Source organism: Salvia hispanica, chromosome 5, assembly GCF_023119035.1.
Source record: "Salvia hispanica cultivar TCC Black 2014 chromosome 5, UniMelb_Shisp_WGS_1.0, whole genome shotgun sequence".
Lineage (NCBI taxonomy): Eukaryota > Viridiplantae > Streptophyta > Magnoliopsida > Lamiales > Lamiaceae > Salvia > Salvia hispanica.
This window is the reverse complement of record NC_062969.1, coordinates 25,666,222-25,683,274: the sequence shown is the minus strand read 5'-3', so window position 1 is coordinate 25,683,274 and position 17,053 is coordinate 25,666,222. Positions and strand designations below refer to the sequence as shown.

At 36.9% G+C, this 17,053-nt stretch overlaps 2 protein-coding genes across 2 annotated transcripts; both read left to right on the top strand.

The window, feature by feature from the left end:
• Positions 1–1,200: 1,200 nt before the first annotated feature.
• LOC125191415 (protein ECERIFERUM 26) lies at positions 1,201–3,653 on the top strand. Its single transcript, XM_048088977.1, has 2 exons — positions 1,201–1,716; positions 2,577–3,653. Exons 1-2 carry the CDS (start codon positions 1,276–1,278, stop codon positions 3,408–3,410), a joined length of 1,275 nt encoding a protein of 424 aa, XP_047944934.1. The 5' UTR covers positions 1,201–1,275; the 3' UTR covers positions 3,411–3,653.
• Positions 3,654–6,935: 3,282 nt separating this feature from the next.
• LOC125188526 (phototropin-2-like) lies at positions 6,936–15,896 on the top strand. Its single transcript, XM_048085433.1, has 24 exons — positions 6,936–7,085; positions 7,216–7,802; positions 7,983–8,165; positions 8,689–8,780; positions 8,857–9,094; positions 9,337–9,553; positions 9,758–9,828; positions 10,017–10,123; positions 10,224–10,273; positions 10,354–10,458; positions 10,605–10,664; positions 10,873–10,962; positions 11,491–11,567; positions 11,834–11,918; positions 12,244–12,324; positions 13,148–13,251; positions 13,705–13,754; positions 14,089–14,195; positions 14,547–14,666; positions 14,793–14,844; positions 14,956–15,068; positions 15,139–15,279; positions 15,378–15,487; positions 15,569–15,896. The coding sequence occupies exons 2-23, from the start codon at positions 7,273–7,275 to the stop codon at positions 15,483–15,485; spliced, it is 2,781 nt and encodes a 926-aa protein (XP_047941390.1). The 5' UTR covers positions 6,936–7,085; positions 7,216–7,272; the 3' UTR covers positions 15,486–15,487; positions 15,569–15,896.
• The last annotated feature ends 1,157 nt before the right edge of the window (positions 15,897–17,053 follow it).

Here is a 17,053-nt window from a genome sequence, read left to right as displayed (position 1 = left end):
TATTTTAGGGCATCCAGCGTAGGAACTAAAAAAAAGTAAAAAAATCTTCCACAATCTATTTTTTTTTTCTGAAATCAGCCACAACTTATTTCATCAGTTTATATATTGTAGTATTATTATAATTTTTTGATTTAGAAAATAAACAACATAGATTAAAATATTAATACGATAGAAAAAGAATGAATGTATATAAAGACAAAAATATTTAAAAAAACGCACCGCTAAAATGACGTGCAATGGCGCCAAAAATCCCCGTGCTTCCCCCTTTTCCACTTGCAATAGAGCCCCAAAAGCCACCGCGCGTGGCCAACCGGTTTTGGGGCTCTATTGTGGGTATATACCTTGAACTACGTTTTAATATATTTGTTTTTTCTCTTAATACTATTTTTATGTTAATCTTATCTTCCCTCTATCTTGTTTGAATGAACGGCAACTTAATATATTTGATTTTTTTTTCTGTCTCTCTATTTTTTAATATAATTATTCACTATTATATTTAGTTATGTCAAAAATGGTTAAGAATATTCCTACTACTATAAAAATTATTTTCATTGCATTATTAAATTGAGAGTTTTATGGAAATGCATTCAATAGGTCAGTGAATATTGTAAGTAAAATAGAGTATGGAACCACACATTTACAATCATCTAAGTACTGTCAATTTGTGTGACATTATCTAATGAATGTATAAATAAACGACATACGGCAATCCATGAGGTTCGAGATTCCAAAAGGCTAGGGTATACATTTTCTTTATATATATCGAAAATCATAAATTAAACCACCAATATTGTCATATGGGATTAGTATTAATATTAGTAATTCATGCAAAATAAGATGTTATACTAGTAGATGATAGAAAGTAGAATATAGTGAATTTCGAGGGAAAATTTTAATGTTATCATTTTATGTAGAGCAATTGTATTTAAATTAATTACTATTTCAACCACCCATATTAAGGTGCAGGGATGGCTTGGTGTGGCCACTGGTGACATGCATCTACTTCCACGTTACACATATAAATGTTGGTATTGATCAGTGTCGAGCAGAGCTAAAATTTAAATCTTGGTGGTGTATGTGACTAGTGAGACGTAAATGCTGCCGTCCGCATTTATTATTAACCACCAAATTCAATCAATAATCCCATTTATAATACCAACTAACCCTCCCAACCACCCTCGATCCCTCTCACAAACTCCTCTTCCTTTTATACCTATCTTTATATATCATCGTGTACGACTAGTCTAATCTATCTCACTTTGAAGGTAAAAAAAAATGGAAGAAGCAAAGTGTAGCCGAGTGAAAGTGGAGTCAATACTAAGTGTGGTGTCCGGTAAGCCGACCGAGCCTGGGAAGGTACACAAGTTGTGTACGCTGGATCGGGCAATGGGTTCGCATACCATTCATATTGTGTTCTACTACGCCTCCAACCCGTTTCTTGTTGGCCCCATGCCGTCCGACCTAGGCAATCTCCGGATCACCCTATCGGAATTGTTGGATGAATACCCCTATGTCACGGGTCGCTTGACCTGTGAACCCGAAAATGGGGAGTGGCTAATAAAGTTCAATGACGCTGGGGTCCGGATGCTCCAGGCCACCGTGGATGCCACTATCGATGAATGGCTCGGATCTGTCGATGGTGTGGACGAGCGAGATCTCACGGCCTGGGAGGAAATGCCTAATGACCCTAGTTTCTGGTCCCCGTTTCGTGTCCAGGTAATATTTTTGAAATCCAAATTGAATTAATATCTTTACTTAAATCCATTTGGATCTATTTAGTAAGAGAGCTAATTTGGTTTGAGCCTGACGCTCATGAATTTCTGATATTTTTTACTCCATCAAAAAGACGGATAAGATAATAAAATTCGTTTCCATTTTTCAACTGTTGTTGGTGAGATATTTGAGTTGAGTTGGGGCCTACATGTAGGTATTAAGCGGAAATATATATGGTAGAATTTGCCGATTCCTTTCCTTATTCGTTCTTCTTTCATGCATATGGGAAGTTACAAAATATAAAATCTATGAATTTTATTCTCCTATTGGTTCCTACTTAAATATACTCCTACAAGATAAGCTGAGACTGAGGGTTCGCACTTCACTACCTACTCATTTTAGACTTACATTTATTGTACATTCCTTAGGATTGTGATATATTGTTTTTGATGTATCATAGCATAAAGGTCATTTTTTTAGGTAACATAGAGTTTATTATTACTCCCTCCGTTTTTTGAAAATAGGGAGATTTGAAACGGTAATGCATAATTTGGTAAAGTAAGAGAGATAGGGAGAAAAAATGGTAAAGTAAGAGAGATGGAAAGGTAAAGTAAGAGAGAGGGAGAGAAAAATTGGTAAAGTAAGAGAGAGAAAAAAGTAATAAAATTAATGTTAGTGGATTACGAGGTTCACCTTATTAGGGGGTGCAAAGATTTTCTAAAATAGAAAGTTTGAATGTTGCTATTTTTAAGGAATGGACTAAAGAGGAAAGAGTTGTTATTTTAAAAAAAGCGGAGGGAGTATTAGTTTGTTTTAGTTAACTTTAAAAAAAAATTATGTTATGATTGATTCATAACATGCAGATAAATAAGTTCAAATGTGGAGGATTAGCCCTTGGATTGAGCTGCACTCACATGCACACCGACATCACAAGCGCCACAATGCTGTTCAAGGCATGGTCGGAGGTCCACCGCCGCCAACCCCCCACCAATCCCCCTATCTTCGACCTCCCCGCGCCGCCGCCGCCGCCGCCGACCCCTACACCATCTCCACCCACCCCCACCACCCCAACCAAAATGGCCACCGCCACCTTAAAATTCTCCCCCGCCGCCGTCGACAAATGCCTCTCCCAAGCCCCCGCCGACTCCACCCCTTTCGACGCCCTCGCTGCCCTCTTCTGGCGCCGTGTCGCGGCACTATCGCCAACCAAGCGCTCTCTCTCCATATGCGTCGACTCCAGAGATCCAAGCCAGCACGCCTACTTCGGCAACGCCCTCAAATTCTCGACCCTCACCGTTGAAGCCGACGACCTCCTCAGCGGCGGACTGGGGCAGGTGGCAGGCCTCATCCACCGCCACGTGGCTGGGATGAAGAAGGATGAGTTTCCCTCAGAGATTAACTCCACTGGGGGAATGTACGGCAGTGTTGCGCTCACGTGCTTCAACGCGGAGCACTTGGTGGAGGCGCAGAGCGGGCGGGGGATCATGTATGATGCGGAGTTCAACAAGGGGGAGAGGCCCGTGCATGTGAGCTACTCCGTGGGGAAAGTGGGCGGGGAAGGGCTGATTATGGTGATGCCCGCGGCCGAGGGCAGGACCGTCACCGTCACCTTGCCGGAGGAGCAGGTGGCGGAGCTTTGCAAGGATCAGGTGATACTTGATTTGGAGCCTACTATGATCCTTTGTGGGAGGAGATGAGCCCTTTGATTCAGTTTTGATTTCATTTCAGCAATTCATTAATTTCTCACTTTTCACTATATATGAGTTATTGTTTTCTATTTGATTGTATTTTTTTTTCATTTGATTTGGTAACCATGGCCTAAATCAGATGCAACGGATGACTATTAATTACTTTTGCTTGTATTTTTATCTTCCCAGAGATTTCACTTCGAGCTGTCCTTGTTTATTTCCTCTCAAATAAATATATTGTCTTCTACAGCATGATATTTTAGCATATGAAATCTTTTTTTAGATGAGAAGAATGTTTTTTTTTTATTTTATAAAGGTATTTGAGCTTACGATGGCCCGATATGAATAACTGCGGGCAGGGATGGGGTGGTCCAAAGGCGCAAATAGGACTACTCGATTTCAATTCCTCTAAATAAGAGATAGGGATGTATCATCTCCAATTGATTTTGGGTCGATGATCCATTTAATACAAGATTCTTTATTTCTTGGGTATATTTTTCGGATTTGTCAAAAAAGAAAGAAGCTATTTTTTGAAATTCCGAAAATTATGAAAAACCATTATATTTGGCCGCATTCGATATGATGTAACATTGTGTTAACACGTTGAAATAATAAGAGCATGCCACTGGGCACTCATGAGTTGATAACTTTTTTTCGAGGTAGGAATTAGGACTGCTCAAAAACCAACAATAATTAAATAATTTGTATCATTAATTTGTCCTAATATCATATTCATACATAATTTATTTTATTTTATTTTTATCAGTTAATCACGTATCTAGCAACTTAAAAAATTAGCAATACAACATACCTCTGAAACAATGATAAGGTACAAGCTTCATCCATTCCATAAAAATAAAGACTTTGAGAACAACACAAATTTTAATACGAAATTAATAAAATATGAGAGATGGAAAGAATAATTATTAAAATATTAGTATTAGTGTAAAATGTATAGTTCATTTCAGAAAAGAAAACTTATAAAAAATAAAAAAAAATGGTAGTACTATACTACTACTAGGGGTGGTGAAACGGGTTACCCGCGGGTATCCGCACCCGACAAGTCGGGTACCCGTACCCGACTTTAGCCAAATTCGTTGTCCCAATACCCGCCCCGCGACATACCGAGATTACCTGATACTCGTACCCGACATTGCGGGTCCCCGTACCTAACCTGAAATCCTAGTAAAAACATTGAAAACCATAATAACCGTCAATGTTCCCTATATTACTTTATTAATATCGATGGTAAACGTTAAATAGATTGAGAATAAAAGTGAGGGGACACTCTATAGCTAGTTCCGGTGAGTTTTCAATTGTATGTTCGTTGGAATATAAAAATATTATAAAAGAAATCTTAGATTATATAAAGTACTCTCCTTAATAGAGACATTTCATCTTCTTCACTCATTTTGAAAATATAATAATATATATAATCTTTTCTACATTATTATCTCTTTTACGTACTTTATTTTTTCTTTGTTCTAATTATTTATTTTTAATTTTTCAAAATGCGTGCATATATGGCTATTATAATTTAACTATTTACCTTTTTTTCCACTTTAACTATTTAAAACACCTTAATTAATATGGAACGGAGGAAGTATTAAAAGATGAAATATGACTAATACTAATACTAACGGGTATTATCGGGACTAACGGGTACACCCGCGCGGGTAGTGGGTATACCCGCTACCCGCAAAACTCTAAAACACTCTACTCGATCCCGCCCCGTTTCCCGTTATCGTTGGATAATGGATACCCAATACCCGACGGGTAGCGGGACGAGATGGGAATTACCCATAACCCGCTACCCATTTTGCCACCCCTAACTACTACTATCAATTGGAGGGCATTTGAGGTATTACATATATTACGCGGGCATTGATTACAGCCACAATAAAAAAGGCGAGAGAATAAGCTCCGGAATAAAATGAATAGATTTAGTGCTACTTGCATTTTTGTTTACGATTTTGATGTTGGTAATTATGGAGTGAGGTGAAACATAAATATAGTGGAAAAAAACAACTACCACAATAATGGAGAGAGATGAAGCATAAATATGAGGCCTTAAATGAGGAGGTAGAAAGCTGAGGATAGATTTTGGCCCCGTTTGATTTTAGCTTCTCTGAGTGTAAAACGACAATCCTAATATCCTATCTACAAAAATGGCCACCATATTTCAGGTCGTATTCTGTCAATTTATTCACTTGTTTTATTATCAGGAATTATTTCATAGTAGTTTATAATCAATCAATAAAAAACGTGAAGGTTTTTTTCTCTGTTTTACTATTATTGGTTTACAAAAATCACCGGATTGAAGGATCCCAATCATTAATATCATAATATGGACACGATCTTTAGATTTGATTGATAACCATTGCCAATAATCCCTTTTATCACAAAAAATGCTAAGAGTTACTCGGTCATGATGTAACTTAATTTAGAATATTAACCTAAACCACTTTAGGGAAGACTGGATTGAATCTGAATAATTCGATATCGAACAATGCCAAATATGATTAATTACTTTCCTCCGTCCATGAATAACAGCTCAGCTTAATTTGAAACATATTTTAAGATTTGTAATAGAAAAATGAATAAAAATAAAGTAGTGAAATATGATTCATATTTTTATATATTTCTATGTCATTAAAAAAATAGACTAGTTCTACTATATTTAGCAGTCCTCTAAAATTAGATCAATTTAAATATGAATTTTTTTTAATAAATAATAACATATATATTATTTATAACATGGACCCTACAATCTACTGCTAACACTCCTTTTACTATTTTTTTTCTCTTTCTCTTATTTTTTCACATCTATTTCTTACTTTACCAATTGCACCTTAAAATCTGTGTTGTTTACAAAATGGTCTATTTTTTAAAGATGGAGGGAGTGCTAATTTTACACTATAATAAAATTTGAGTGAAATAAAATTAATGGAGTATGAAATTCATTACCAAAAGCAGTATAAAAATAAATATGATATTTATTAGTAGACGGACAAAATGAGACAAATTTGTGACGTGGGGATGGAGTATTTTTTTTATTGGTTTTCTGTTTGTTGACATCTAAATCCTGAATTAAAAAATGTGTTAAACTGTGTTAGCGATTTTTGGTCCCGGAATTGAGGTGGCATGCCAGACGCCATATTGAATCTTATCGTAGCATATAAAGCCAAAATACTAATAAAATACTAATAAAGAAAATCATAAAGAATTGAAATTAAAACCAAAATGTGATCGACCACTAGATTCTTGCATGCAAATTGAAAGAATTTACCTTTTGGAGGAATTGGATACGATGAAGTGGGGATGATTACTGTTAAAATTCGAATTACAAATGGAAAAAAGAAGAAAAAAAAGGGAGTGTCTTTGTTGTACGACAGCATCCACGGTGCTGCCGATGCTCCTTAACCGTAAACATCTAAATCTCAATAAAATTGAGCAATTAAAAATAGATGTACTAGTTAAGTGGGCAGCAAGTCGCAGTCGAAGAGAAGGAATAATGAGTGGGGATGGTACGAATATTTCTGCATTTCTGTGCACCATATCTTTCCACTTATCTTTTCCCACGCATGTTTCTCCTTCGTCAACTACTTCTTTGCATATGCTACTTCACTTCTTCTGTCGTGTTGATGTGAATAATTCGCAATCCTACCCTAAGCTTTTACTCTGGTATGAATAAATTCTCAACAACTTTGAATTTGTTTGATCACCTACAACACAAATCATAATCATTTTATGCTCTATCATGAAATGCAACTGCTTTGCCTAACTGTTTTAGCGTTGATTCTGCAATATATAGGGGGAATTGGTAGAGAAGAAGGATATGCTGTGTTAGGTTATAATTTCATATTTGGCAATGGAGAGGAGATCGGTAGATGTGTTTCAGCCTTCTGTGCGCCCTAGTGACGTTACTAGGACTCAAGGAGGTGGTTTTCAGGTGATTCCAATGGTAGGGGAGCCCTCTGTGCATCGGACTCAAGATAAATGGATGGCATTTCAGCCCCCGCCTACAAATTCTGGTCATGGCGATTCCGAGAATGACAAGGAAGCAAAAATCATAGCTGAAAGAACTGCCGAGTGGGGACTTATGGTTAAGACAGGTGTGGGTGAAGGTAGCTTTCATGCCATCCCTATTGGCTCCGGAGAAGGAGACAGGGTTAGGAACTCATCCGACAGAGCTATTGGATCAGCACGCTCATCCGGGGACTCTGTGTTTGGGTCTGAACATCCCAGGGTGTCTCAGGATCTCAAGGATGCTTTGGCTACTCTGCAACAGACATTTGTTGTCTCTGATGCAACAAAGCCGGATTGCCCGATTGTGTATGCTAGCAGTGGATTCTTCACAATGACTGGCTACTCTTCAAAGGAGGTTATTGGAAAGAATTGGTGAGAGCTCACTGCATTAGTTTCACTACTACCTTAGACTACAAGTTCAGAAATTGTGTAATGTGAATTTAGGGGAAAAAAGGAGAAACAATGACTTTTTTGAATATCAAAACATAGGGCCATCTAAAACATATTTTTATTTGGAAAAGGTTTAGAGGAGGTTACAGTTGTTTGTTTCAGCCGCTTCCTGCAGGGCCCAGATACGGACAAGGATGAGGTGTCCAAGATAAGGGATGCAACTAGAAATGGATCGAGCTATTGTGGGAGGCTTTTGAACTACAAAAAGGATGGCACTCCCTTCTGGAATCTGTTGACAGTCACTCCAATAAAAAATGATAAAGGAAAAACCATCAAGTTCATAGGGTATACTTTATTAACTGTTATAGTCTGAAACATTGGCTGTACTTTGAACAATCAAATCCTTATGTAGAGAGTATCCTTTCTCTCTAATAGGATGATAGGATACTCTCAAAATCATGATAATGTCATAGAAAAATGGTTTTGGTCAGTTGTTAAATCATTGTGATGGCATTTTAATCGACATAGTTACCTTTTCTGTCAAACATTTCACCGACCTTCAAATAGACACGAAGGCTTCTATTTTCACCATTTATTAAAACTGGCGTACTTATTTCAATTGAATATGAAATTTGTTATGACGTTTATTGTGTTCTTTTGTCCTGCTGTAGCTAAGACTCTTTTAATGTCTGCTGACTGCACTCCTCTTTCCTCCCTTCGGCGGCATCTTGCTTTGAGCCATCTTAGAAAAAATCATTTATTAGGGATTTTCTATTTTCTGAATACGACGGACTAATTATGTGTTATTTCAACTGTATCCTCTAGTTAGTCCTTATTATGGCTAACAGGACAACAATTTCTTTTGCAGAATGCAGGTCGAGGTCAGCAAGTACACGGAAGGAGTGAATGATAAATCACTACGTCCAAATGGATTACCAAAGTCATTAATTCGTTATGATGGTAACCGATCCTGCATTTTGTGCTTTCTTTACATAACAAACTTGCTTCTGGAACCTCACTTTATTGATTGCTGCAGTTCGTCAAAAGGAAGAGGCTTTAGGTTCTATCACAGAAGTTGTACAAACCGTGAAGGATCCAAAGTCGCAAATAGCGTCAAATCTGGATTACATGCTTCCTGTAATAGCTGAAAGTGACACCAAAAGCACCCCAGGGAGACGTACCCCTGAACTGGGTGGAAAGAGCAGCTTGACTCGTTCTGGTTCTCATCAGGACACAAACAAGTCCAGAAAGTCCACACGCGTTTCCTTGCTGGGGTGAGCATGTTTATATCTGTGTTTCAGCTTGTTTCTTTCTAGGTGAAAGCCAGTAAATAGTACATGCACTTAATATTATTTCTAATTATAAAAAAGAGAGTGGAATGAGAACTGGAAGCTAGGAGTGAGCTTTTGTAATGATGGGATTTTGTTAACACTTCATACTGCTAAGAGGGAGATTTTCGGTCCTTTCACTGGATCAGATTGCAATCAATTCGTTAAACTCTGGTGTTCACATGCAGTAACAAAGGGAGGACTTCAAGTAATGCAGGAATGATTGAAAATCAGCCAGATATAGAGCCAGAGATCCTAATGGTAAATGATCTTGAACGTACACCAAGTTGGGGACGAACTGAAAGAGAGAGAGATATACGTCAGGGCTTTGACTTGGCAACAACTTTAGAACGCATTGAGAAGAATTTTGTGATAACAGATCCTAGACTTCCTGATAATCCTATCGTAAGAAAAATCATACGCTACAAGTGTTGCTTAAACCTCATATTTATTCTGTTCAGTTTGTTTGAGCATATTGATAGCATCTGTATGGATCATATGAACCACTCCAGACTTCTCTTTTCCATTTCTCTCTATTTCTGCATTGCATTAATTCACTTACATTTTTTCTCTTTCTTTAACGAGTAATTCATGATATTTCTTTTTCAGATATTTGCATCAGACAGCTTTCTTGAACTAACAGAGTTCACCCGTGAAGAAATTTTGGGGAGGAATTGCAGGTATTAATTTAATTTATGCATCATTATAGTTCGGAACATACTCAATGCACATCATCCTCATTGGAACTGTGGTTTATACATGAATTATAAGAAAGTTCTTTGTTGTTCTATCCATTCCTGTAACTTGTCATATTTCTAGCAAGTAAAAATGGCTCTAGCAGAATTAAACATGGTTGTAACATATCCAGGTTTCTTCAGGGACCAGAAACTGACCAGGCTACTGTGCAAAAGATAAGGGATGCCATCAAGGAACAAAGAGAAATTACTGTCCAGTTGATTAATTACACAAAGAGTGGTAACTTATGGCTTTCGATATCCTTTACATACAAAACAAAGGGAGGATCTAATGTTTGTTCTCGAAACTGAATGCTTCTTTTTTGAAAAACAAATTTTAGGGAAGAAATTCTGGAACTTGTTTCACTTGCAGCCTATGAAAGATCAGAAGGTAGCAGCTTCTTATGTTTTACTTTTTTTAAAGGAATTTCAGTTGATTGATAACCAATTGCATTTTTTTTAATCTAACAGGGTGAACTACAATACTTTATTGGTGTGCAACTAGATGGCAGCGATCATATGGAACCTCTGAGGAACCGCCTCTCTGAGAGAACAGAACAACAGAGTGCTATATTGGTATTGCTGTTGTGACTGTCTTCTTACTTATTCTTTTAAGTTAGGATAGTTTTTTCTGTGGCATCTAATTAATGGTTTATCATCAAATCCAAGGAAGAGTGATTACTCGACCGTTAAAAGCTCACATGCTAAAGCTTCTTCACCAGGTTAAAGCTACGGCAGAAAATGTCGATGAAGCTGTACGGGAACTTCCTGATGCCAACTCGGTAAGGTATTCCTTCCTCTTTATCCTAATCTGCATCAAATATTTTCATGTTGAACATGAACTTGTTTGATCAGATTCTTTGTGGATGTGTGGGATATGGTCAGAATTTGGAACTGCTTTTAAGTGTTATGATCATCTGTGACCGTTCTTGTAATACTTTGAGGTGTCAATCTCATTTTTCTGATACAAAGAACATGTTTCATGCTCAGACACCAGAGGACCTGTGGGCTTTACATTCTCAACCAGTACAGGCCAAACCCCACAGAAGGGATAGTGTTGCATGGACAGCAATAAAAAAGGTATTATATGGAATATATTCTATTATAGTATCCTTTATTAGCAGATCTTTTCAAGTGAACTATTTTAATGCATAACTCCATAATATAGATGTTACTACTAGAGGTATTAATATCTAAAAGAAAGTATCCACTAGCTTTTTGCTATTTTTTTTTGTTATTATTCACTGAATCAACAGATATAGACATCAAAATCCTCGTTTAGGATAAAATGATATAAATAAAATATAATAGACAAGGTCTTATTATTGACAGCTTCACTATCACACAGTGTCCTGTCAAATGAATGTGAGAAACGAAATGCTCAGTCGATGCTGCCAAACATTTCTCAGAGAAGTATTAATGTTAAGTACTCCTATAATACACAAGTGGAATAGCATGGTAAATTGAATGCCGTTAGATACAATCTCCATGACCTGGGGAAACTCCATTATTTGTTTTTTTATCAATAATAATGTAATCCAGCAGTTATCATTAAATCACTATTCTATTTTGTCATGCATCTTATGTCACGTCATTCTTTCCTGGTAGGTTACTGAAAATGGTGAAACGATTGGATTAAATCATTTCAAGCCCATACGACCGCTGGGATGTGGAGATACTGGCAGGTATACTCCCCATTCTTTTCTTGTTAATTTAAACGTTTTCCTAATCGTTACATATAACCATCTTTCACTTGACACTCGATACTTGTCTCCTACCAGCGCAGATCTCTTAGTTATACATAAACTATTATGTACTTTAACTTGTTTGTTGTTTGTCAATTGGCATCGCATTCTTTGATTCATGCTCACTGTATGATTCTGCTGTCACTAATCCGTGTCCTTCTGTTGGAAAATGGTAATTATGTACCTTCTCATGAGTGTTCTTGCAGTGTTCATTTGGTGGAACTGATTGGTACTGGTCAACTGTTTGCCATGAAAGCTATGGATAAATCCATGATGCTAAATCGTAACAAGGTATGCTGGACCTCTCCTCATCTTTCAGGTCATAGATCATGGACCTGTTGAGTTCAATTGTATTGTTTGGTGCTAAATCAAATTAGTCCACACAACACTACAAAATCCTTATTGATCGTTTTGCCTTTCATGCAATAGATATCTTTCCCTTTTCATGCCATTCTTTGAGGACAAATAAATCATCTTTTTTCTTTAAGTTATTAATCGATAAAAGTTCATCGAAGTAGTTGAAATAAGACCACAACGTACACATTAAACGTTCATAATATATGTTAGTTCTCTCGATATCTCGAAGTTAGATTGAGGAGTTAAAACAATTTTGCAGGTTCACCGTGCATGCATTGAAAGAGAAATTATCTCACTCCTGGATCATCCATTTCTTCCCGCACTGTACTGCTCTTTTCAGGTTCTCATTTTTAACTCAGTCAACAGGAACAGTGAAAGATTTTAGATGCTCTTACAATACGATATAAGAAAAGGCTAATAATAGTTTGAATTCCAGCCTCTTACTAAAAGATCATTATTTTGTTTCAAAAACTACAAACAAAGGAACGAGTTACATGCTTTTGCAATAAGAATCACTGGGCAACATTAAGCCTAAAATTCCAGCGAAGTGAAATACCTTTCCCTGTTAACAAGTGCAAGCAGCATATGCACAGTGCTCTTTCATTTATGACGATTGCAAATCATCCAGAAATGTTGGCATCATCACATGCTTGCTATCATGCAAAAAAATTGGTATTTCACCGGAACTTCATTCAAATGTTGCCCAGTGATCTATGCCACAAAGAACTTTAAGTTTGTGCTTTTGATTGCAATTTTTCTTGAAACGCGCAAGTACTTAATTTATTTTTCATCTTGTCCAGGCTCAGTAAGCTAATTCATCATTTTCCATTTGTCATACTTGTACGTCAAAATTGAATACTTGCCTGAAAGGCACGTAGCCTCGACTTATCTTGAAGACAATGTTTGTTTCCATTATGGAAAATATAGTTTCCAAGATCTGATACTATCTAATAAGAGTTTTTGAACAGTGGATGTACTAGAAAAGAGAACATACATTTAGTATTCACGAACCTTGTGATAACACTTTTCTAAAGCATGACATGATTCACTCATTCTCCAGTCTAATTATATTGTTGTATGCGACTTTTCATGGAGATTACTGGTTCAATTTTTTCAGTTCAGGATGACTTTTTGTGTTCTGACATGTATTAATTTGTGTCCAGACCCCTACGCATGTTTGCTTGATAACAGATTTTTGTCCTGGAGGAGAGTTATTTGTATTGCTTGACAAACAGCCATTGAAGATGTTTAGAGAGGATTCAGCCAGGTAATTTTGCTAAACCCGATTAGTTATAGAAAATTAAGGTTATTCTCCTGGCATTTTTATGTTTATAGAACCAAATGCATGCAAGTGGTTTCAGTGAACATAAATCTCAAGTAGTCCTGGTGTTAAATGCAATGCTTAAATTGCACATCTCCACATTGAATGCAAAATTATGATGAAGAGTTGCACTATTAACATGACAGTTCTCTCCATGAAAATGAGAGGGGGCAGTGATTACATGGATAACAATTGTGATACTTATTGGCTAACCGTGTAGACATATAGCCCACAATGAAGTTTAGGAAATGCTTTGATGTAATATTTGAGGAGCTGCAACAGTGTGTAATTTACCCATAACAAACATTTTGGTTTGGCTTCATATTTAACAGCATTGATGCATTATGTTCTGTTCTCTTTACATACTTCAAATAAATGTCTTATGTCATTATTTTGTAGGTTTTATGCAGCTGAAGTCCTCATTGGTTTGGAATATCTTCATTGTCTAGGTACTTCACATTGTCTAAGTTACTAGGAAAACCCTACTCTTGATGTATGCACCTTCATGCAGCTGCCGTCTTATATATGTTGCACTTCCAAGTCCTGTGGTCATGTTAAAAATCATAAAAGCTGTAAATTTTCATGGGTCTACATTGCCGCATTATGCTATATTTCCTAGTGGATTTTGTTGAATCGTATCTCATAGTATAAGATATCTAAATTTATTCCAAATTTCAGTTTATGTCACTAGATCAGAAGCTGTCTATCCAGATGCATATTCTCTCCTTAATGAATATTTTAGCAATGTGTTTTGTTGATCTGTTCTTTGTTGTCTTGTTACAGGAATTATCTACCGGGACTTGAAACCAGAAAATATTCTTCTTCAAAAGGATGGGCATATTGTGTTAGCTGACTTTGATCTGTCACTAAAAACACCTTCTAGACCTCAAGTATGTGAAACCTGCTTTCCTGATTATGGTTTTATTGCAGTAAGAAAATATATTTTTTTTTTACTTGAACTGATGCTTGAGCTTCTTCTACTTTGAAATGCTTGATTTTGTATTAACAAGAACACTCTCAAGAACTTTTATCACATCGATTAATATAGCCCTCTTGATGTCCCTTTTTTTGGAGATGAATCATAAACATCGATTTACTACACTCTCATTAAACAAAATCTGTAACCATTTTCTTAGATGGTCAAAACACAAGTAGATATAATGGTTTTCAAGTGACAAATAAATTCTTGGCTATGAATCCTATTCTATAAATCCCATTTAATAGTGATATTACTCTTTCAGGTTATTAAGCCTCCTCTACTAAAGAAACGGAGAAAAAGGAGTCAACCACCTCCTATTTTTTTCGCAGAACCAAACACACAGTCAAATTCTTTTGTCGGAACTGAAGAATACATTGCACCGGTATGACAGTGATCATTGATACTTGTATTGTGTTTGTTTCTATTAATATGGGGATCTTTATTGCCTATTTTAAAACTGATGCTCCTGATATATACATAATAGTTTGTATTCGTGACTTGCTTACAGGAAATCATTACTGGTGAAGGTCATAGCAGTGCCATCGATTGGTGGGCTCTTGGTAAGTTTCATGAATGATTATCACATTCTCTTAGTCTCTTTTTCTCCTGGCTCTTTTATCTTGGTTAGCTCTAAAGATCTAGTTTCATGACCTTTGAATCTCAAAACTCAGGTATATTGGTGTATGAAATGCTCTATGGGCGTACGCCGTTTAGGGGGAAGAACAGGCAGAAAACCTTCGCAAATGTCCTGCACAAGGATCTCACCTTCCCAAGTAGCATTCAGGTAAATCATGATCACCACAAAGGCTGAATCATTGGGAAGACTAAGAATAGCCGCGTTTGATCAATTTCAGGTTACTCTTCCAGCAAGGCAATTGGTTCATGCATTATTGAATCGAGATCCATCAAGTCGTCTAGGATCAAATGGCGGTGCAAATGAGATCAAGGAACACCCTTTCTTCAAAGGAATAAATTGGCCTCTCATCCGTTGCACGGTAACCACTCCCAGACCATCCCTTCATCTAATGTCAGTGCACGAGGTCTACTCAAAACGTTATAGCTAAACACAACTTGTGTTGGTTTCTTTCCGCAGATCCCCCCGCCGCTTGATGCACCTCTTGAGCTAATCGTGAAAGAAGATGCAAAAGACGTAAACTGGACAGACGAGGGAGTTCTCGTACATCCTATGGAAATGTTCTAGAGGTGAGCTCATAGTTTCAAGCATTGAAGTCTTTGTTAAGATATAGTAGTAGCATTCTTTGTTCACTACCCTTTGTTTGTTAGGAAGTATAGTATCATGACGAGATCTATTTCGTCTGGAGAGGGAGACGGAGGATAGATGTAGCATGTTGTACAGGAAAAACACGTAAGAGAATCAGACTGCAGTGGATTCAACCCCTTTCAAATCAAGCAATTAGATGGGTTTCAGTTAATATAGTCATTTCCATCAGTTGTCACTGTGTTTTGATTGTTTGTATCTACTGAGTTTCAACCATGCACTCTTTCCCTCTATATCTCTGAATAAAGGTTTGTTTTGTATAATGATTATGCAACTCTTGTAACTATCGGTATATATTTTACAGTACCTCAAGAATAACTCTGTTTTGTGTGATGATTATGCCCTCTTTTCTATTTCAGTTTTCAGACATCAAAAAAACAAATATGAATAGGTCTAATAGAAGTTGGGTTCTGATCGGAAGAAAGACTAGTAGTATCATAGCTGTTGTGATGAGATTTTCACTAACCGATCATAATTAATTGTAATGTATCAAATTTTATTATGGTACACATCTCTCACAAAATCTGGGATTTAAGGTTTACTAGATTATCTTTTTCTAGTATGGATATATATAAAGAAGGGTTAACTGCCTTAAAAATCATAAACTTTCCCCATTTTCCGGTTTTTCCCGTAACCTTTCATTGTAGCATACAAAATCATAAACTTTGTCGGAGTGTGCGAATTTCCCTTTCGACCCGACCCATGATTTATCCGGCAGAAATAACGCGGACGTGGCATGCCTGAGTTCTTACGTGGAATACGCCGAAAATTTATAAAACTATGTCGTTTTATACATGCAAAACGACGTCGTTTTGCAAATGAAAACCTTCAATTTCATCAAATCCCCAAATTAAACCCAAATTGGGGATTAAAACCTTCAATTTCAATTTCAGCCTCTCCCATCGCGAAATCGAGCTTCAACTTGGTAGGCAATATCAACTCCTTCAGATTGGAATCCATATCGAGGTAATAATTGATTCAATTATCGATTCTCACTCTCCCGTCGTGAATTTGAGCTCCATTGTTTGGAGATGCAAAAATTATTCTCATTTATGGTTTTGAATGTGAGATTCTGGGTTCAATTTTGGAACGTGAGTTTCTGGGTTCCGTTCTCGTTTCTAACTTCGTTCACACCGTCACCGGTCACGCCGTCGCTGCTAAAGTCATTGTCGCCACGACGGAGTATTTGCGATTGAAGTGATTTGGAGTGGAGTGGAGTGGAGTGGAGTGAGATTGAGAGTGAGATTGAGAGAAGACGTCGGCTGTGCTGTGATTTTGGTGAATAAGATTAGGGTAAAATTTGGGGGAAGTTTTATTAAAATTGCATTTAAATAAAAAAAATGTTTTATGTTTAGTCAGCTGCCATGTAGGATTAAAACAACACATCATCTAGTTTTTTAGCCGAAAAATCCGAAATGGGAAAACGGAGCACTTTGACAAAGTTTATGATTTTGTATGCTACAATGAAAGGTTATGGGAAAAACCGGAAA

Excerpts from the sequence above, each read along its gene's own strand:
- LOC125191415 (XM_048088977.1), top strand. The coding sequence starts at position 1,276 with ATGGAAGAAGCAAAGTGTAGCCGAGTGAAAGTGGAGTCAATACTAAGT. Across the intron at positions 1,717-2,576 it reads GGTCCCCGTTTCGTGTCCAG|ATAAATAAGTTCAAATGTGG; the intron begins GTAATATTTTTG and ends CATAACATGCAG.
- LOC125188526 (XM_048085433.1), top strand. The coding sequence starts at position 7,273 with ATGGAGAGGAGATCGGTAGATGTGTTTCAGCCTTCTGTGCGCCCTAGT. Across the intron at positions 9,829-10,016 it reads ATTTTGGGGAGGAATTGCAG|GTTTCTTCAGGGACCAGAAA; the intron begins GTATTAATTTAA and ends TAACATATCCAG. Across the intron at positions 11,919-12,243 it reads TGATGCTAAATCGTAACAAG|GTTCACCGTGCATGCATTGA; the intron begins GTATGCTGGACC and ends ACAATTTTGCAG.